Raw genomic sequence first — 22466 nt, 5'->3', positions numbered from 1 at the left:
TCTAGCTAGCGAGATCACACATCTGTCCCCAAAAGATCAAGGAAGGAGGCTTAAGTGGGCCAAGGTGATCCCCCAGAAGCCTTTATGGAGGGTTTGCTCCGAAAGGCAGAGGCTCCCTTGGGGGTCTGTCTAGATAGCTCTGCCCCATGCAGTGCTATTGTTGAGGCGTATGTCACCATTTGCACCCAGATTGAAGCAGACCTGATGGTACAAAACAAATTGGTACCAAATAAGTTATATAGGTGGTTTGATGGTTGTTGCTCCAAAGCACATGGTGCTCTTCTGCAGGCACTTAAACAAAAGCCCAGAGACAGAGTGCTTGTGATTACCCTAAGGAAGGCTTATAAAAGGGCAATATATAACCGGAAAAAGGCTATTAAAACTGAGGCTTGGAATAACCTTTTATCTGTAGAAGTCTTAAGGGATAGCAGCAAATTCTGGGCAACCATCAACCATCCCTTTTTCTCAGGACAAGAGACTTCTAGTTTAGACTGTGTGATCCCGGATGAAAAATGGCTGTCTCACTTTAGAGGGGTTTATGCTAGTCAGAGTAGCACCGCCCAAGAAACACATTATAAGCCCATACAGCCTGTGCCTCCTCTTTTATTTCACGAGGAGGATGTCCACAAAGCGATATTAGAAATGTCCAAACATAAAGCCCCAGGCCCGGATGGTGTTCCAGCGGACCTATATAGCACTTTACCCACATTTTGGGCAAAGATTTTAACTAATGTTTTTAATGTGTCTAGCTTAAATGGGTTCCCGGCATCCTGCGCAACCTCTGTAATAGTTCCAGTTTTCAAAAAGGGCCGGAGGGATGACCCCTCCTGTTACAGACCAATCTCGCTGATTGACTCTGCTGTTAAGATTTTGGGCAGAGTCATCCTGTACAAACTTAGGAACTGGCTGGAGGAAAGAGGGGTTCTTTCCAATTTACAATATGGGTTCAGAGAGCAGAGAAGTACATTAGATCAATGCTTAAACCTGCACCTGTTGATAAGCAAATATACCCAGGCCAAGGAAGGGTTGCTCTACTTGGGATTTATGGACCTCTCTTCGGCCTTTGATCTGGTGAACAGGTCGAAACTCTGAGCTATTTTATTAAGTATAGGGATTGACCCATGTTTAGTAAATTTTTTAGCCGCTCTTCACCAAGGGCTTTTAGCATCAGTCAGGGTCACTAGGGAGGGGGGTCGCACCAGTCACTTTAGTTCGAGGCGGGGTGTCAGGCAGGGCTGCATCCTTGCGCCCCTTCTTTTTACCCTATACATTAATGCCCTAGACAAAAATCTGGAGGGTGCCTCACTGGATGTTCCGCGTATAGGAGGTTCTGTAATACCGGTTCTCCTGTACGCGGACAATGCAGTGTTGTTGGCTAGGACGGGCATTGGTCTCCAGAGACTATTGGATTCCTTTGGGACCTTTATGGGTTCCTTAGATTTGAAGGTCAACAACCCTAAGTCACATGTTATGATTATGGGCAAACGCCCGAGGGGGCAAAAAAACGGTTTTTTTGCAATGGTGTGGAAATCTCAAGGGTACCTGTTTTTTCTCATCTTGGGGTTTTATTTGATGAAAGAGGTACATGGGGCCCTCAGCAGAAGTTAAAGTCCAACGCTGTAGCTAGATCAACAATTGCACTTATGGGCTTCGCAAAGCGGCTGGGGTGAGACCTATGGAGGCACTTTTAAATGTGTACAAATCGAAATGCCTGGCAATAGCCTCATATGGGGCCTCTGTATGGGGCTATACACCTCAGGAAAAGATACAGGTGGTCGAGAATAAATTCCTAAGATCCCTCTTGGTGGTTCCCCAATCTACTCCCATATTTTCTATTCATTCTGAATTAGGGGTGGGATATGTGAGTGACCAACTGAAGGTTGCCCCATTGATTACCTGGATTAAGACTTGGCTGAACCAAGAGATTTCACTGAACCATCTTATTTTGAGAGATTGTATGGTTTTAGATAGGGTAGATAGGGTACCCTGGCTAGTTTACATAAAGGAAATGTTTTTAAAACTCGGGCGCCCTGAAATTTATCTGGCTCCAGAGCTAATTGAAAAGGAAGACATAGCCTGGACAAAGAAGAATGCCCTGGGTATGTTAGCTCTAGAGCGTGAGGAACGGGAACTGTTGAAACCCTGTGCCAGAGCTAATTATGCTCTACTGACATCAATGGCTTTAGAACCATATTTAAAAATTGTTACAATCCCGTTCCATCGTCATCTCTTAATTAGATTCAGGTTCAACTTAATCCACTTATCGTTAGGCCATTTTCCAGTCTGGGGCAAACCGGACAGCTCACCACCTTGTAGCTGTGACAACTTCTCTAGCCAAGACACGATGCACTTTATCATGTTCTGTGAGCACTATGCCGAAATCAGAAAAACTTTTTTAAAACCGTTACTGAGGGAGGCTGGGTTTTTACAAGTCAGACCCGCATTGACCTACTTGCAACTATTAAGTAGTTCCCGAGTAATGTTTGGTGTTGCAAGTTTTCTGGTAGCAGCTGTTCGGAAAAATGTTAAGAGAGCAGTTATCTGTAAATCGCCTGATTTTGTTTTCTTCTTTTTGGGTCTTAATATTTGTATATCCCTGAATTGATGTATTTTTTTACACAGTTTTTTAACTGTTTTTACTATATGATAAATTTGCACATGTGATTGTTTGTACAGGAAGTAAAGAATTGTCACATTTTTGCTTTTATGATTTTAATTAATCGAATAAAGTGCTTTTGACTGACTGACTGAAATCAGGTTGAGCTAAGTGCATACCAGTTAAAAGAATGGCTAGGCATAGGTGTGTCCATGCCCCTACCCTATTTTCTCTTTATCTAAATAATGTCTTTATGTTCCTACAGGATTGCACACATGACTCCCTCAAACTTAAGGATAGCCTTATACCAGCTCTGTGTTTTGCAGATGATTCGCTACTTTTGTCTTGAACTCCTCAGGGTCTGCAAACCTTTCAATCAATTCACACGTTATTGCAACCTTAAGGGCTTCGAAATGAAAGCCTCTAAAACGAAACCCACGAACTGCACCCTCACAGAACATAGAAGGGTAAAATTTGCATGAGAACAACACAGCTGGAGAAGGTTGAATACTTTGATTACCTGGGCATAAGATTAGATGGCAATTTCTCATGGGGACCACAAAGAGAAATGAGTAGATCCATTATCCACTATAGGGTGAACGCCCTTCTAAATCTCCATCAAGCAACAACCACGAGACCGGTGTACCCAGGTATGGAGATTTATAAAGCAAAAGTCCAAACAGCAGCATTATATGGGGTAGAGATCTGGGCTGCACAAATGCACAAACCTGGGCAGTGACTGAAAGCATCTTTGTCAGAGCTTTGATTAACCTCCCACAAAGCACTCCGTTAACACAACTTTTCTTTGATATTGAGTTGCATAGAAATGAACATTTGACATCACTACAACCTCTCTTATACTGGATACATATATGGACTACTGATGAATAAGCCTCTTACAATGTATTTCTGTCTGAAATATTGAAGATATACAAGTTCAATACTGTACGATGGATTCGTCACATAAACTCGTGGTTATGTACTCTAGGTCTAGGAAATTGCTGGAACGATCCACAAACTAATACAATATCTGCCAAAGAAATCCTTAAACAATTACACCGGGAATAAATAGTGGTGCAGACACAACTAAATACCACATCAGGGAGTTTAACCGCCAGGAATCTTGAATATACATTTTCCCCACACCTCGAGACATGTATAGATTAAATGTATCCGCCTCTTAAGAAATCACTCTACAGGAGGTTTCGGTATGGTACATTACATATAAAAAGTTTTACATCTAAATGGTCATCTACCCAATGAACTAGTGCACATTGTTCATTTTGCAATTGGGCTGCAGAAGATAATATAGAGATTTTTTTTCCTATCACGTACCAAGGAGAAAGTGGATTTGTCCAATTTGCCTGTGGTGGGCTTTAGACAGTATCTGGCAGCATTGAGGATATTACAACACAATACTTTCCGTGTTGTGTCTGGCTTATTAGACCATGACCATGCTTATAACTTTAACGTTTTTAACTATATTTAAGCCCAAGTCTAATAGTTTTGAATATGATTGTAGCATTCATTTGCGAGATTGCGGACATCTATTTACACAGGTGCACCATTCTAATGTATTAACTTTTTTATTGATTTTATCACCACTTTTAAAATAAAATGTGCAGTGTTTTTATTTTCTTATTTTGTATTGTATTTTGTGATTTATGTATGTTTTAAGTAGTACTGACTGCAAATAAAGATAATGAGGAATTATTTAAAAAAAAAATCATCCGGACAGAAGGGGTGTAGTTCACTAACTCTACTATCAGTGAAGCGATATATTCTTACATGCGAATTTGAAAGAAGGATTATGCTACTTACCCAGTAAGCATCTGTTCTTGGCATGTAGAGCTGTAGATACAAATGTTTTGCATACTCCAGCCATCGAATGTTGGGTCCAGATGTTTGCAAGTTATTTTTCGTCAAAGAAGTCTTTCCTAGTCACTAGGTAAAGTGACTCTGCCATTAGGAGATAGGGCGCATGGGCATCGACTCCATTGTTAGATTGTTTTCCCGCAAGAGGGTGAGAATGGAGAAAGTAAGTGGAATACAGAGATGTTCATGCGAATGTAATTAAAGTAATACAAGACTGCAACAGGTACAGGTACCCGGGGAGGTGGGAGGGCGCATGTGAATCTACAACTCTACATGCCAAGAACAGATGCTTATTGGGTAAGTAGCATAATTTGTTGCATAGACTATATAGCAGTATTCCCCCAAAGCGATGGCTAACCCGTTGATGTTGCAGCTGTTTGTTTTTTGTTTTTTAGCACTGCGTGCCCTGGGTTGACTTGTTGGAGTGCTAACACATCCACACAGTAATATTTGGTAAAAGTGTGTGGTGTGGCCTATGTTGCTACTTTACAAATGTCAGTTATTGGGGTGTTACCCAAAAAGGCCGTAGACGCTCCTATTTTACAAGTGGAATGCGATCTAGAAGGTATAGATATAGTTTGTTTAGCTTTAGCGTACCAGGTTTGAATGCATTTAAACAATCCATCTTGCAATACTAGATTTAGAAATCGGATTGCCTTTGTGAGGTGTAGTAAATGCACCAAACAATAGTTTTGTTTTGCGAAAATCTTTTGTTCTTTCAATGTAGTACAATAATGCTCTTCGGACATCAAGAGTATGAAGAGCTCTTTCTGCTACATAATCAGGTTGAGGAAAGAACACAGGTAACTCTAATGATTGGTTGCTATGAAAAGCAGAAACCACTTTGAGAAGGAATTTTGGGTTGGTGCAAAGAATTAATCTGTCTTTATGAAGTTGAAAGAAGGGTTCTTCTAAGGTTATCTCCTGCAGCTCACCAACTCTCCCTAATGAAGTGATCGCGATGAGGAAGGTCACTTTCCAAGAAAGAAACTGTGCCAAACAGTTGTGTAATGACTCAAAAGGTGAACCCATGAGCTGTGTAAGCACCATGTTCAGATTCCAAACTGGTGCTGGAGGCACTCTGGGTGGTTTTAGCCTCTTAAGGCCTTCTATAAAAGCTTTAATTAATGGAACCTTGAACAAAGATAGATGTTGGCCGCAAGATGCAGTCGAATGGATGTGTAGGCTAGACCAACATGTTGTAAATGCAGAAGGTAGCAAATGATATTTTGAGTAGATGCATCTAGTGGATCAATATTGTTATTAGTACACTATATAACACATCTTTACCATTTAGCTGCATAGCATGCTCTAGTAGTAGGCTTTCTTGCTTCTTTAAGAATAGTCATACATTCTGGTGGCAAGTTAAGATATCCAAACTCTATGATTCCTGGAGCCAAATCGCTAGGTGGAGCTCTTTGGGATTTGGATGTCTCATTTCTCCATAGTTCTGTGTGAGAAGACTGGAATTCAGATGTAGCTTTTGATGTGGAACTACTGACAGTTCTAAAAGTGTCGTGAACCACAGTTGACAAGCCCAAGTAGGAGTGACTAGAATCAGTATGAGGGACGTTAGCCTGAGCTTCCGAACCAGAAATGGAAGGAGAGGGAAAAGAGTAGACAAATATCCCAGACCAATTCATCCATAGGGCATTACCTTTGGATAGAGGTTGTGGGATCCTGGAGGCAAAGTTTGGGCATTTTGAGTTGTCCACTGTGGCGAACAGATCTATTTATGGGAATGCCCATTTTTAAAAGTATAGAAGGAGAATCTGGGGATGAAGTTCCCACTTGTGAATTTGTTGTCACCTTCTGCTTAAGAGGTCTGCAATCTGATTGTCCATTCCTGGGAGGTGCCCTTCCAGAAGATGGACTCTGATGAATTGCCCAATGCTAAATTGTCTGAGAGAGGTGTGACAGTTGCAGAGTATGGTTCCTCCTTGTTTTTTTACATAGTACATTGCTGTCTTGTTGTCAGTGCGGACTAGGACATCTTTCCTTATGAGGTGAGACTGAAAAGCTTTCAGTGCTAGATATACAGCTAGAAGCTTTAGATAGTTTATGTGCAGAGCTTTGTACGTGTTGTCCCATAGACCTTGAATTGTCAAGTTGTGAAGATGGGCACTCCAACATGTAAGGGAGGCGTCTGCTGCTAGCATGATTTGTGGAACAGGGTCTGAGTGTGGTGTAAGCACATTTGATGTGTTCTGGCTTTGATGAGCCAGTCGTCCAGATATGGGAAGACATGAATCTGTAGTCTTCTGAGATGTGCCGCCAACTACTGCCAAACAATTTGATAATCATCTGGAAGCAGTAGTTACTCAAAACGGGAGTACCCTGAATTGATAATGTTTTCCTGCTATCACAAATCAGAGGTGTTTGCGATGAGCTGGGTGAACCAGAATATGAAAGTATGTGTCGTTTAAGTCCAGTGTGGACATAAAATTGGCTTGCTGTAGCAGTGGAAGGACCTGTTGAAGCGAGACCATGTACAAATTTTCTGAAAGTATGTACAGGTTTAATGTGCTTAGATCCGAAAGTGGTCTTAGGGAGCTGTCCTTTTTGGGGATTAGGAAGTACAGAGAGTAGACCCCTGAGCTTTGGTATTGTAATGCAATGGTTTCTATAGCCCCTTTTGTTAAAGGAGCTGTAAGTGCTTTGATGATAGTTTGTGAGTGCAAGGTGTTATGTTGGGAGGATTGCTGGTGAGCTCCAGGCAATAACCATGTCGGATAATGTCTAACACCCATTTTTCTGATGTTATGGATTGCCAAATGGGGGGAAATTGTTGAAGCCTTCCCTGAGAGGTGTCAAATGATCAGGTGGAAGTGTAGGTAAGTCACTGCTTATTGGGGGAAGAGGAGCTACGCGTAGGCATGCCCTTGCCTCTACCTTTAAAATTGTTTCCTCTGTACCCTCCTCTAAAGAAGTCTCTACCGGGAAAGGGTTACGTGTTGGACTTATAGGAGGATGTGTTAGGGTCTGAGGATGTACTTTTATACCCTGCTCTAAAGAATGAGAGACGCAAGGAGCCTCTCTTAAAAGATTCTGAAGTGCTCCCATGGATGTTGCCACGTCTGTGTCTTTTTTCATCTTTTCTAAAGCCTCATCAAACTGAGGTTCCGAAAAGATGTTGTTTGTCAAATGGAGTGTTTAAAACAGACTGTTGGACTTCTGGCTTAAAGATGGAAATTCGAAGCCGGCATGCCTACATAAGAGAATAATGGAGATAACTTCTCTTGTTGCAGTGTCAGCATCATCAAGAGCACATCTAATAGAAGAGTTAGAAATGAGCTTCCCTTCTTGAACTAGCTCTTGTGCGCCTTTTTCTTGTGTTCTTCTGGGAGGTACTGAAGTACACCTTCCATCTCATCCCAGTGGGCACTGTCATATCTGGCTAATAGGCCCTGCGTATTGGTAAAGCATCAGTGATTAGCGGCTGGAGAAGATACTCTTTTACCAGATGCATCAATAAGCTTAGATTATTTATCAGGGGGGGTGCATAAGCAGATATCGGTGAGTTTGCTCTTTTACGAACGTTAGAAACTACCAGGGAATCTAGGGGGAGTTGTCCTTTAATTAAACCTGGAACAGAGGGGGGAGGAGCTACGCCAGCAACCAAGATGGCCGCGTAAACTCCCGGCTCCGCCGACCGCCGCCAGCAGCTCGAATATCCTGCCTTAAATCCTGAACTCACGCCAGACTCCCGTGTTCGTGAAGTTTTTCTGCTTCTAAAGGTGCAATCCCGAGTTTTCTACCTTATCGGATGACGACAATACGCCGTGTTTCCATTCTCGGCCTAACAACGTGTGGGAGTCGGGGACTCGATTTCTAGCCTATCCGGGTCGGAATTGATCAACACCGGCCACGAGACCTGGACTGAGCCCGGTCTCCCGAAGTGTGCCGTGCATTGTTGATTTTTTGTGACGACCCTGTTAACGGACTACACCATGGACACACCAGCGTGCCGCACCGGCTGCCGTGGTCGGGGTCTGGTGCCCGGAGATCTTGCTACCCTCTCGGGGTCGACGGGCTGGGGCCCTCGCCAACGGCGAAGGTATATACTGCACGACGAGGAGCGCCCACTGCTCGACATCGGATTTGCGTGGCCTGTTACCCCGGAGTAGCCGGCCTCCGGGGTTCAAGTCCGGCTCTATCGCTTATTGAGAGGGGATGGGGCGGACGGAAGGCACGCCATCGCTGCAGACCGTCATGGCCGCCATTGGGGCGCTCCATTCGCACACGATCGCTGTGTTCCGGACACTGATTGTGAAAGTGGACGGTATCCTGGGACCGGAGGATGGTTCTTCGTTCAGTTCCCAGCTAGCTACGGTACCAGCGGTGCATTGCATGCCTGAGATCGAGGTCCCCGTGCAGATCCCGGATTTAATGAGCCTTGGCGGTTCCCAACTAACAACTAGCCAGCCCTTGTTTATCGCCAGCGCCTCCTGCCCGATTCTGCAGCCGCCTGTTTCGTCTATAGACAGTCTTTTGTGTGGGGACAAGTTCCTCAGTGTCTGTTGGAGATGCTCGCTGTTCTTTGACACCTTTCCTCGTTCAATTAGTGGACTTTGTGAACTTTTATCCTGTTTTTGATCCTGCAGCACCGACGTGAACTTTTGTGAACGCTTTGCCTTTTCCATCAAGATGGCGGCTCGAGTGAGAAAGACTCTAATGAAAGACCGTACTGGCCATGGCTGAACTTGATCGCTTGGGCTTGATACAATAGCTTTATGCAATACTGGGGTTGTGCCTATACTGTGACGGGAGTTGGGTGGTTTTTGACTAAACTCCCCCGACTGGTTTGTATATTTAACTGCATATTGGTTTTACTATGTTTCGGGGTGGTCGCTACTGGCGGGGGGTACGGGAGACCGGGAGTGTGTTTGCTTTCTCCTCCTCCACTTTATCTTTTTCCCTCCCTTTAGGGTAGTTCTTGGGCGACAGGCACGCTGCTAGTGGGGTTAGGCCGTAGCCATTGCAGGGGTGCAGGGTGGGGGGTTAGGGAAGGTTTTTTTTATTTTGCCTTTGTTTTTTTTCTATGGCCCCTTTGATTTCTCCTTTTTCCTTTCTACGAGAGGTGGGCTGTCTATTCTCCACGGATCCTTTATTGTCCGGGTGTCCAAACTGGTCTTAATTATCCTGTATCATTTAGGACGGGGTTTCGCGGGTGGGATGGTTTTGGATCGTACGATAGACTGCTTATTCTCCTATTTCCAATATCCGTAATTGTGATACGCTATGTGCTCCTTCTATTGATGTTTTATCTGTATTACTCCCCCGCCTGTCCCTGTTCCGCATTTTGTCTGCCACCCGATAGTTGTATTGCCTCCTCTTGTCTTACTGTTAAATAAAAAAAATATACCAAAAAAAAAAAAAACTGGAACAGAGGATGATTGTTTATATTTTTTTTATCAACCCTGGGTGTTAAGATTCGTGCATGAACAGGTTTCTTAAAAATGTCAACTGCATGTCTCATTGTGCCTTTTAACATAGGGAGACTTTGACTAACTCTTTGTAAAGACCCTAGTGTCTCAAATAAAAAATCATCATCGAAGGATTCTTTTTGCAGTGTAACTCCATGATATGCTGCTGCCCAGGAAATTAGCTCCAGATAGGATATGTCATCATCTGGCGGTGAAGGTTTTGCAGGGTATAGGTCTGGATCATTATCCATGGGTGGATCAATATTGTAATCATCCCGTGGATCTGTAGGCAGAGGAGCATTAACATTATCATCATCCTCATCCCCATCTCCTAAATCAGGCTGTGTGTGTCAGGAGATCCCTGTGGTGTTATGTGTAATGGATCTGAGCCTGGCAGTATTGGTAAAGGTAGAGGTGGTGAAGAAGTAGAATGGATAGGACTTGTAGCAGTGTCCTTGTTCTTCTTAAGAGAGATTGTGTATCCAGTGTCCTCTGAACGGATTTTTCTTTTGGAAGGAGTTTTGGCTAACGTGTTCAGTGTCTGGATTGATATAAAGCTTTTTCTGCTTTGGATCCAATCTGTCCTTTATAATGTCTAAGATTGGTTCTGGGGACTCAGTGCCTAACTGGCCTTGTCCTTGGAAGCAGAAGGTTTTGGCTCTGAAGAGGACTTTTGTTTTGAAAAAGAGGATTCCGGCTCCGAACTAGATTGGTCTTTAGGAGCGGAATGTTTCGGGTCCAAAGACAATTTGTCTCGGCTTGACCCTGAGCTGGAAGGCTTGACTACTTTTTCGGTGCCGGGCCCGGGGCATCAAAAACGTTGTCTCGGTGCCGACCAGGGCCTCAAGGCAGAGATGGTTCTGAAGCCTTATGTTTGGCCAAAGATATTTTTGGGGGTATGGGGGTTTTGGTGCTCACAACACCCTGTCCCGCTGGAATGTCTTCTAACTCCAAACCGATCTCGAGGTCAGAATCCGATTCTTCGACCGAGAAGGCCTCCTCTACTTCCGCAGCTGCCGCTTCTTCTTGTTCAGACTCTTCTCCGAAGATGTCTGAGGTATGTTGAGGGCTTTGGTGCTGCATTTCACCTCGTCGAGCCCGCCAATCTCAAAGAGCCTTTTTTTACCTCAATTAGTGATAGGCCTCGTAGTCTTCTTCCTTGTGCTGCGGTGATAAGAACGAGTTACAGACCTGCTGTAGATCGGTGCAAGAGTATTTTGATCGGCACCACGGACAGAATGCAAAACGGATTCCATTCCATCGGCAGAAGGGTGGATCGAGGCTGGTAGGCACGAAGGCTGCCCATTATGTTTTCAACCGAAGATGAGGCTTTCCAATCGAGTGGATATGCGGAGAGCGGGAACAATAGCGTACAATAACAATACTTTCAAGGGTAGGGTGGATTGAGCACTGAGGGGAACCCGAAGGACGGTTTCGAACCGGAGCGCAGCAATACACGTCCGAGCATGAAGGCGGAAAGAAAACAATCTAACAATAGAGTCGATGCCCATGCGCACGATCACCAAAAGGAGGACTCACCTTACCTCTGGACTAGGAAAGACTTCTTTGACAAAAAACAACTTGCAAACATCCAGACCCAACACTAGGTGGCAGGAGTATGCTAAGCATGTGTCAGCACACATGCCTCAAACACAAAACTATACTTTAATTTAAAAGTTTGAACCTCAGCAATAAAGGGTTGCATTTCATAAAAAAACAACTTAATAGCATATCATTACTGCGAAACCAATCCGCCTAAACTGTTTAATTTCAATTTTTCAAGGTAATTAGCATTTACAATCTCCTTGAAAACAATTTGTAGAATGTCTTTTTTTCCCAAAATTGCTTATGGATACTTACATTTTAAGGCGTAAATGCCATTAATCTTGAAAAAGAGTTCTGTACGTCGAATTTTGCGCAAGGTTTACATAGGTCATGTGTGCGTGTCAGGGCTAGACTGGCAGATATAGTTGTGTGTATTTTTATACAATAACGATTTCTTTGGAGAACCATTTGCAAGAAACTATGCGTTTTAGTTATTGTAGTAAAATTTGGTATGTTCTGAAATTTTTCAAAATGTTCTTCCCTAACTAGGATTTGATGTGTTTACAGAAGTGTCAGGGCTAGAATTCAAGCCCAAGATCCAAATTCAGAAGTAGGCAGTCATCCAGTCTGCAATAGATAGACCATTCAATTTCTGACAAAGTTTTATAATAGTAATGTGAAAATATGACCTTCACTAGGATATTAAATGCAACTATTTTTAAAGTGGAACATATACAGGACTCTGGTGGTGTATTTTCTCTACACACATTATCTCACCAAGCTACATATTTAATAGCCCAGAGGCCAAAAGTGATGGGGGGGGACTGCATGAATTAATCTCAGCCACTGGGCTGCAATCCAGTTTATTGATTTCTGCCCACCATGCCATTATCAGACAGTATACAAACATATACAAATCAGTTGTGTTAAAGCTCCAATATGAAAAGTCTGGTCTACACTGCCAGGTTAGATGTCCCAGCGAATGAGAACAGAAGCGACCAGTGACCAGTTACAGCCTATTTGGGCAACGTCCGTGGGTTGCAGCTTGAGCTCTATGGCACAGAGAGCACAGAACCTATTTGGAGTGGACCTGTCCTGGCAGTTCAGCTTGGAGTGCTCTTATTGGAGAAGGACCAAGACTGATTTGCATATGGGAGGTTAATGACAAGAATGGCATAGTGAGTGGAAATCAAAGATCTGGAATGTAGCCTAAGTGATCGCCAGTGGCTGAGAGCAATGTAAGCATTCCTTCCATCACCTTGTTGTTTACTACAGGCACTTAATAGAAGCACACAAAAAATACTTTAAAGAGCTCTTTGGCAAGGCACTACTTTTCAGAAACCGCTACGAAATGACCTGGGATTACTGATAGCTATAATGATTACTACTGCACTGCAGGTGCAACTCAAGTCTCGGCAAATGTTGGTCAGTGTCGGAGGCACTAAGCTTACAAAAAGCAGAGCCTTTTCATTCAAAGAAGTGTTGAGATAGAGGGAAAACACACAGTATGCTAATAAATATTTTTTCTGGATGGATCTGTCAGCTTGTGCAACCCTGTTTTCCCATCCTGCTCTTTTAATCAATAACAAAGTCCTACAATACTTGGGTGGATGCCAAAAAGGTAATGAGCCTCCAAGGACATTGCTAGGGTGTGAGGTCCAGTAAACCTGCTGAGTTTACAAACGATAACAATGAGTAATTGTGCTGTTATTGAATGCATGATGAATTGACTGTTGCTGTATAGTTCGGTCTGTCACAAAGGTGTTTACAGACTGTACAAGCTTCCTGGAGCAAAAGTTGGATGTGTGCCAGTAAGTGCGGAGCACATAACTGAAGTAAATAACTGAGTTTTTAAAAAAAGATTTAGCATGATTCGGGGGTTTCATCTAGTAGCCTGGGTCTTTATAACACATTTCCATAGAATTGCTTATAAAAGCAGGCATGGAATCTCACGAGAAGAAATCAGTTTTGCTCAACAAGTCTGGATGTGCTCAGACAATAAAGAAGTACACAAGACAGACTTACTGAAAATGCAGACGATACACGCAGGCCTTTGTTACGAATCGGACTTTGGTATGGGCTACCCAATTTTAAAAGATCTACCTACACCAAATTCTGGCAATTACAAGGTTTGTTTAAGAGATGGGGAACATTTACAGGTACCTGGGAACACTGGATACTTTCCCACTGCTTTTTCTCCTCCCAACCCAAATTCCATGGACAAATCTACAGGAATTTTCTGCCCGTTCAGAGCAAGCAGAGAATGTTATCAAATAACCACTGGGACTAGGTAGAGGAGATTCAGGTTGTCCGAGGGTCAGTAGATGCCTGAGCAGGGTAGGCTTAAGTCAAGAGGAGGTTAAAAGGAATCGAGCAGTGCTCCTGGCAGCCACCCCTGCCCATGCAGAAGTTGCACTGGGTACACATCCGTACCTGCTGAAAATTACCCTAGTGTCTCCAGGTCAGGAGAGGGAAACAGGGCTCCATATTAAGACCCAGGATGAAATATTCTGGCCCTACCTCCACCTCCAGTCCCACCCTACAGAATTAACACTCAGGGAGGGATACTCCCAACACTCAATAAGGGCCACAGTGCTTTGTCTCCGTCATGTATTCAGGTCCTCCTCAGGTACAGAGCGTTATTACTGTACACGTGCCACATAATCCCTGCAGAAACATGTACTGGACATACATGGGATGCTAGCACAAGGATCTGAGGTCCACATAGCATGTGGAATTTTACAATAGAGGGGTCTGTAGACGGAGGAAAAAGGTATTGTCACACTACTGATACACAAAACCGCAGTGCGCAGTTATGCCTAATATATGTATATATTGTAACTTTATTTCGTTTTTTGTTAACAACATTAGAGAGTTTTATCTTGCGGATTGTCGGTCACATTGGTAGTTGTAGTGTATGAAATGATGAATGGTCAGGTAGATTCTTGAAGCTCTTTATTTCAAGTAAGATGAACAGGAGGAAAACCCCACCAGGAACAGGATGGTCACTGCTCAGCCCTCTCTCATCAACTGTCATTCCACATTCACACCAGGCACACTAACATTCTATTCACTCTGTCATCCAACATTCAACATTCCATACAGACATCACATACATACTGGCTGAGCAGGAAGCAAGGAGATTACATAAGGCACAACAGTAGTGTCATAGATGGTCTCGATACACAACAATGGTTATCCACAGTGCACGAGAGAAAACAAACAACATTTCAAAGACACAATGCAATACATGTATTAAGGGTAACAACAACTGATTTATGGTTCCAATCTTTGAAGCATCACATTTTCCAACATGCATTTAGGTGAGCGTATACGAAACACAGGTTTCGCTGCCCAAGTTATTTAATCCTCGGGGTATTATCTGCCAAATAGCAGCCCTATACTCATTATGAGGGCAGGCTTGGTGCACACCTCCAGGTCACATATTAGGTTCTGGACCTTGCAATACCAGGGACAGGCCTTGGCACACACATTAGATTTTTGTGAGGCAGGACCAAACAGAAAGTCATGATACCAGTTTTATAGGCTGTTGGACACTCGGGCAGGTGTCATAACATGTTGCTTGTTCTTTGATGTATTTAATAACATGATGACAATCTAAATGCTGGTTTCTAAAATGCAATATTTTACTGTTTGTCTCTTGTAAGTTTACCACTTTCAATGCAAACTTAATCTTTTGAATCCTTGTTCTTTCAGGGTACAGCTTAACTCTGCTAACACAAACAGTTCAATAAAGAGGCCCTGTTCTCAAGTTCCACATAGGTTACTTCTTTGCCATATTGTCTTTCTATGAGAGCTGGGAGCTAAACAAATTAATCTAACTATTATCAAACACTTCCCATAAGAAAAAGCAACCGCTATTGGCTTTGCATTGCTTGTTTTATAGGACTCCATTTTAACACGTTTACCTCCATTTTGCCTTGCAGTGTACAATTAAACATTGTGTCATTTTTGGGGTGGAGCATACTACCAGATCTTTTAAGTTGAGCTATTGCTATGTACACATCGGTTTCCAGAACCAGCTGCCAAAGGGTGGGGGGGGCAAAACACAGCTGTTTCATACACATGAGAATAAAAATCCATCAAGGCAACACGACTTGCATATGCCAGGCACTAAAACACAACACACGGTAGTGAGCAACTTTTACATTACTCGCCTCCACCGGTCTGTGAAACCTCAATTTCCTTAAGGTTACAGCTTACAAGGGCAAACATATTCCATCTTCAATTAGGAAGTACCCTTCCGAAAAAGCATTCACACAACTCATCAACATAGTTGATGTCTTCCAAAACATCCAGCCCGATCCATGATATGCCAGATAGATCCTCCATCCATCCATCCCAAAACAGGTAAGCTCCACTTAGATGACTGCCAATACAGCAACAATCTTTCTTGGCAAGAAAATCGAAAAAGAAGTCATCACCCAACAAATATCAACCTTTTAGATGAACTATTAATCAGAATTCAGAATGCAATACAGCACAGAGAACATATCTTTAGCTGTAATAGACTATAGGAGCAACTCTGAACATACAGGAACAATGGAATGGAGTTAACATGGTTTGCCTGCTACTTATACAATAGACAGGCATCAGCTAGTCCAGATGTTGGGATCAAAGCACACCCCAGTAACCTGCTGTGTTCCTTGGTGTTATATCCTAACCCAAAGAATTTACAAACTATCTATGGAAACACAGAGCAGCCCACTGTTTACCACTTAATCACCCAGTTGATGACTAATGAATGAACAAACTGTCAGCAAACATTTACAACAAAGCTATTACTGCATTTACATGTCTATGGGATATGCATACCTCCAGCAGAAGGGGTAATTGTGCTTAAATGTGCCAGTTGAAACAAGTCTTCCTTGCTCTTTCAGCATCTTGATGATGTTCTTGTCTGCATCCTATGGGAAAAAACAGTTATAATAGCAGACAGTCAAAATTCGGGGATTTTACCTTTTAGTTTGTTCTTAAAAAGACTAATGAAAAATGTTTGTGGAAGTCCCAAACATGCTTCAGACTGACATTGTACTCTTTATTATGAAAACCTTACATTTGTGGTAAATCTAATGGCCGGGTGGAATGGCTGACAAGGAGAATGTGTGGTTGTCACTAAAAGGGACAGGGGTTGGCAACAAACACCTTGCGGATCTGGGGTTCCACTGACCTCAGTGCTTGCAGGAAAGGAGCGAGCTGGAGGCCACTAATAAGCTTGGAGACCAATAGTCATTGGCAACTGATTGAAGTAGGAAGCAAACAGTCTTAGTTCTCTGTGGTCTGGGCCGAGAAGTGGAACTCTCAATAACCCTTTGGGTTCCCCTGGGGCCACCAGTTTTGTCACATACCTTGAAGATAAATATGATCTGGTGGGGAAAAATTTGGTGGTACTGATGCACTGCTTATTAATATGTATGCTCTGCACTATGATGATCCTATGAAGTTTTCTCTCTGACCCTAAACAGATGTGTGTCTCATGCATATTTGTGCTACTGATTTGGGTGTGACTTTAACTGTGCAATGCGCAGTAGCAGTGACAGACAGGGCAATGGTCCCAACGTAAGGGTACCCCCACCTGATTTTCTGTTGGATCCCCTGTCTGGGAAACAACAATTTTTTTAAAGCCAAGAAGCACAAGAGGTCCATAAAGGAATTGAAGGGACACTATATGAAGGCAGACATGCAGGGATATGCCAAAGGAAAAATTAAAGGACGAAGAAAAGTTGGAAGCGGTCAATAACAGGCATTGAAGCTGCAATGAATTGTTTAGAAAAGGAACTCCAGAACTCTGCAGTTCTTCTCCACCCTTTTGACAAACTGAAGATTATAAAACCAAGGATGGCTGCACTCACAGATGACCTATAGAAATTCCAGTGGAGGTCCTTCAGACAACTGCTATATATGGAAGGGGACAAATTGGTAAATTGTTGATCTGGCTCCTGAAGGTGAGCAGGATAATCTGACACACAGGCAAAGCAACATAAAACATGCGTTTGGTGACTATCTAAAGATTGTGTATGCGAAGCCTTCAGCTCCCAAGGTTCTGAATACCCTAGTGATCGAATGGAACCTGTGAATTTAGCAAGCTGACACATGTACAAAGAGAGGTGCAGTGTATAAGAAGGAAAATCTAGGAGAAATCCAAAACCTAGGGGAATGTATACAGACAGAATATTGTAAGATAGACCAGATAATGTTGCCAAATAGAAATCGACGAGTGATGGATGAGGCTTTTGCTCCAAGAATATACCAGAGAATCTGGAAAGGGAGGATGCCTAAGTACAAAACACAACCACACAGGACCACAGGGTGTACTGCCTGTTGTCCATGCTAAATACCGACAAAAAATTGGGACGGTTAACTGGAGACCGATTATGCCAAGTAAGGAGGGACAAGCCCACATTGACCAATTCGGTTTCATGTTGAATAGGACAGCTTTAACGCTGAGATATTTCTCACATGTGATGATCATGGACCGTGACGGTGAATATGGACAGTGAAAAAGTTTTTCATACAATTGGGTGAGGAAATTGACTCTTGGTGTTCGGCAAATTTTAATTTTAGCCTCAAGTTTGTTAGAAGAGTAAGTATCCTATACACAGAACTGATGGGCCACTTGAGGAAGAACATGGTTGTGTTAAGATACTCAAGTGGGAAATGAGACAAGCATGTCCCATCGCATGTACCACATCGCTGCTCTTTGCCCAGTTATTAAAACATCTTGAAGTAAACAAAGACAGTCACTTATTTGCCCTAGAATTTACTGAGTAACAATTAATATGTTGTGTCAATGTATACTAGTTTACTTGAAAGACTTTATGCTAGTTTATTTGAAAGACCCAGCCCATTTTGTTGAAGTACTACTGAAATATCAAGCCTCAAGAATAACTTGGACTAGCCCATCATGTTCCCCAAATGAGACCTGCATGGTGTTTATGATAACCAGCTCCATAGTGCGAGACTCAAACTGAAAGTGGAAAGGGTAATAACCAACCTAAGAAAGTCAGTGGACATATGGGTGACTATTCCACTGTCCCTGATGTGCTGGGTAGCGCCAAGATTGTGGCTTACCTTGAAAGTTTATACTTCCAAGGTTGCATGCATCTATAACTCTAAAATGTATTTAAGGAATGAGCATCATTTTGCCAAACATATTTGGGGAGGAAAATGCAGGAGGGTGAAATAGATAAGTTCAAGTTTGTCTAGGAAGAAGTTAGCTTACTAGCTCCAGATACCGAATGATACTTTTTACTGGCTCCATTTGTGAATGTCTAATACAATGCTATGCCAGGCCAAATAGAAGCAACTGCTCTCTGGTTTGAGCATGGAGGAAAAACTGGGGGACCTTTTCATCTACCAGACCCAGGTACTTTCCACCCTGGCACATTAGGTCAGGGTGGCATCCAATCAGCGTAGTGAACATTCCAAGTTGACCCATACACTGTACCAAATGCCCCAAAAGCCCTTGTCCGACACCTCCCCAACCTCTGACAAGTGGCTGCAGTTACAAATGCAGATGTGATTCAATGGGGGCACTGCTCCAAATAGCTCAAATACACTAGAGGTCCAGACAAAACCCTTAAAGATGGATAAAACACTGTGAATGGCTGCCACAGCAAATATTTTTATCTTGATTTGGAAATATGGACTGACCGGAATAAATGTATTTTTTTAAACCTAGCATCCAACTTGAATGATTTCCTCATAAGGAGCAGGCCTTGAGAAATCTACTCTCGCACTCACTATGGGCAAGCTATTTTAGGTCCTAGTGGCCCGTTCTGGCAAGCTGGCAATAAATTGGTTTTCTGTTCACTCAGTGAATGAACAATAAAGAGGTCTTTTGTTTTCCGAGTCACATTTGATCAGCATTCAAAGATAGACAGAGGTCAAAAGTCAGTTTTATATCTTACAATTTGTATTCTTTCTCTGACTGCAACGTTAGAACATTTTGTAAAGTGAACTGTCTGACAATCACGTGTGCAAAGAAGGGCTGTAGAATGTCAGCTTTTTGTTGTAACACACATTTAAATAGTTTATAAGTGAACTCTACAAACATTTCCAAATATATTACAGTAGTTATAAAAGCACAATTTTTGTAATTCTGTGTGACAAATTAAAAAGATTTGAATAGGCAAAAACCAAATCAGAACATTTTATTTGGTGATATGCTAATGGTAAATATTTAAGCTAATTTCCAATTGCCACAGATTGTTTATACACCATATAGTTTTACCAGTAAAATTGCATTAGTGGGAAGGTTTGTGGCCATTTCAATGAAAAAAGTGCTGTTTGTAAACAAGAGTGCACTACCACATCATGCTATAGTAATATATTTATTAAAGTAGGTTTCAAACATGAACTGAGAAACATTCCTGCCCCCACCTTGATGGCAATGTTATTAGTGAAATAAGATGCACGTCGGGGTCATATGTACCCTACTTGAGGGCAAGATTTTTATTACGCATAGAGCGCCTATTTAGTGGATGAAATCAAACAAAATAGTTTTTTGTACAGCAAAAATGCTGAACTCACATATTTGGAGATCATATTGAAGTAAAACAGATCCTCCTTGTGTTGGAACCACTGCCAACAAAGATGTCACCAAAAAGCCTCATGTCCCAGCATGCATATGTTATGAGGACAACGCAAGAATCCAGCAAATCCAGCAGGCGGAAAACATTCATGACAGGAACTCACGCTGTTACCGCCTTCCCCTGAATGTACTGGATCCTCTGAGGAGGAGGAGGGAAAACTCAGACAGATGTGTCCAGTAGTGACCACATGAATAGGAGGCACTGGGAGACTTCTAAGTGGGACCTGTGTACCCTGACATAGAAGTTCAAGTCAAACGGCAGAAAAGCTGTTGACTGCAGGTGACGCAACAACCTCTGGAGTGAGTCAGCAGGTTTGGGAATACAGAGATTCCCGGCCTCCTGAGATGAGCTGCGTAGGAAGCTGGCTCTGTATATATTATACCAAAGTAAGTTATAGAGCGCACAGAGTCCAGGGAGTCCACAGAGGTATAGCAGAGCCTAATATTAGCTAAGTACTAACAGCTCTCTTTGTGGTAGTAGGGGCGAGCAGTTTGGATTATCCAGAGGGTGTGTTAAGCATCTATTGTATTCACGCAATCAAGGACTGATGCACACACTCAGAGACAGAATTTAGACCAATTAGAGAAATATTAAAAAAAAAAAATGTACTTAGGTTTTATTTTAGAACCAAGCAGGACTTGGCACATGTGAGTAAAATATACTTGAAAAATGCAAGACTTTCCAAGGCAATGCAATTGTGCTTGGAATTACAATTCTTACAGTTTCATATCACTTTTAAATGTAGTTTGTATCATACAGTAAATACTTTTAGATTACTTTTGAGTTACTTTAGATGGCTGTGTACTGGGGTGGTATGCCTAGATACCACACCCTAAGAGTTATACATACAAGGTAAGTACAACTCTACATACTTTGCAGTTGAATTCACTTTTCTCCATACATTAGCAATTCCACAACTAAAATAACTTAGGGCCCAAAACCTTATAATATGGTTTCCTATTGGAGAAAAATGGTTATCGGTTTTGGAGATAAGTACTCGACTGACGAGAGTGAGCTTTGGGGGTTAGTACCAAGATTTCCCAAGGTCTAGCAGGGCACTTGAGTTCCACCACAAGCGGCACTGGGACGGCCGGGTGCAGGGGCCCAGTGTTAGCCAATGGGGCTAAGGGGGCCTTCGGCTAGGGTGTGCTGATGAGCAGGCCACCCTGTTGTGGGAGCCGAGCTCCTGGAGTTAAGGTCTGCACTGTAGGGGCCAATGACGAGCACAGGAGCTGCACCACCAGCGGCACTGGGGCGGCCGCATGCACGGTGCAAGTCGGACATCGGGAACCCTGTGGTTTCAAATGAAGACCTTGGGTTTCGGAAACTTGCTGCAGACTAGGGCAGGGAGGCTTCCTGAAGGTGACAACCGGCTGGGGAGGTACGTTGGTATCTTGGGGGATGCCTGGACACCGTCAGTTGGGCCACCAAGGCCATAGGGCATCAGGTAAAGGGGTGTCTTCTGGCGGCAGGTTTATCTTACAAGCTCCGGTCGGAGGGACCCTTCGGGTTGAGGCTGCAGGCTTCATCAGGAGTCTTGCGGAAGGTCAGGGATCATCAGATCCCAGGTCAGGATTGCTGGGGAGACCTCCATGGGGGTTAGGCAACTCAAACTTGGGCAGTGGGTGTCGGGGTGCAGAATTACATGGTCACGGGAGACAGAGACTGTGGGAAGGTCACAGGACAGGTCCTCCGGATTCTGGGGGTTGCTGGCTTTTGAACTCACCAGGGTTGTTGATGTAGTCAGGCTGTAGATGGGAAAGGCTGGTAGGGCTGGGGCCAAGGTAGTTGGTGTCCACTTCTTCATCCTGGGTGAGCACGGCTCTTTGGTCCTTCTTCTTTCTTCCTAGGTTCTGAGGAGGCGTGGTTCAGAGTCGCCCCTAAATACTTGAATTGGGAGTGTTAAAGAGGTGTGCAGGTTGGGACTAATAGGTCCCTTCCTTGGGGTGGGTACACCACCTATTATGCCATCCTCCAGTGGGAGGGAGCCATGAGCATCTTCCTAATTGGCTGTGTCCCCTCATCTTCAAGATGGAAGGGACTGAGATGTGGGCTTCACGAATTCCTGCTGATTCCCCCGCCCAAAGTGGGGGTCAGAACAGGCAGGAGCCAGTTGCTGGGTGCAGCAAAAGGCAGGGACAGCGTCCAAAGGCTGCAGGCCTTTAAAGCTTCCCCTTTTGTGGACCCAGCCCATCCTAGGGGAGGAGGCATGACACCTCTGCCCAGGATGGGCTTTGTTTCTGGACCTAGAGAGCGGAGGCTCTCTACGCAGGGGTCCAGAAGCCGGTCTGGTGATGGCAAATGGTAGGCAGACAGTCAGGAATCACACCAGGGGTGGTTGATTTTCAGGGGGCATCTCTAAGGTGCCTCTAAGTGCTTTTTACATTAAATCCCACACTGCCATCAGTG

General features: G+C 43.4%; 1 protein-coding gene across 1 annotated transcript in view; it reads right to left on the bottom strand.

Annotated features, from left to right (window-relative positions):
• The window catches only part of IARS1 (isoleucyl-tRNA synthetase 1), a 548404-nt gene that overhangs the window by 393039 nt on the left and 132899 nt on the right, over positions 1–22466 (bottom strand). Inside the window, exon 12 of the mRNA XM_078661397.1 lies at positions 16279–16370. Within this exon, the coding sequence (XP_078517523.1) occupies positions 16279–16370 (92 nt within the window). The remainder of the gene's footprint in view (positions 1–16278; positions 16371–22466) is intronic.

The sequence above is a fragment of the Lissotriton helveticus genome, chromosome 9 (assembly GCF_964261635.1).
Source record: "Lissotriton helveticus chromosome 9, aLisHel1.1, whole genome shotgun sequence".
In the NCBI taxonomy this organism is placed as follows: domain Eukaryota; kingdom Metazoa; phylum Chordata; class Amphibia; order Caudata; family Salamandridae; genus Lissotriton; species Lissotriton helveticus.
The sequence above is the reverse complement of the archived record's forward strand: the minus strand, read 5'-3'. Positions and strand labels throughout refer to the sequence as shown.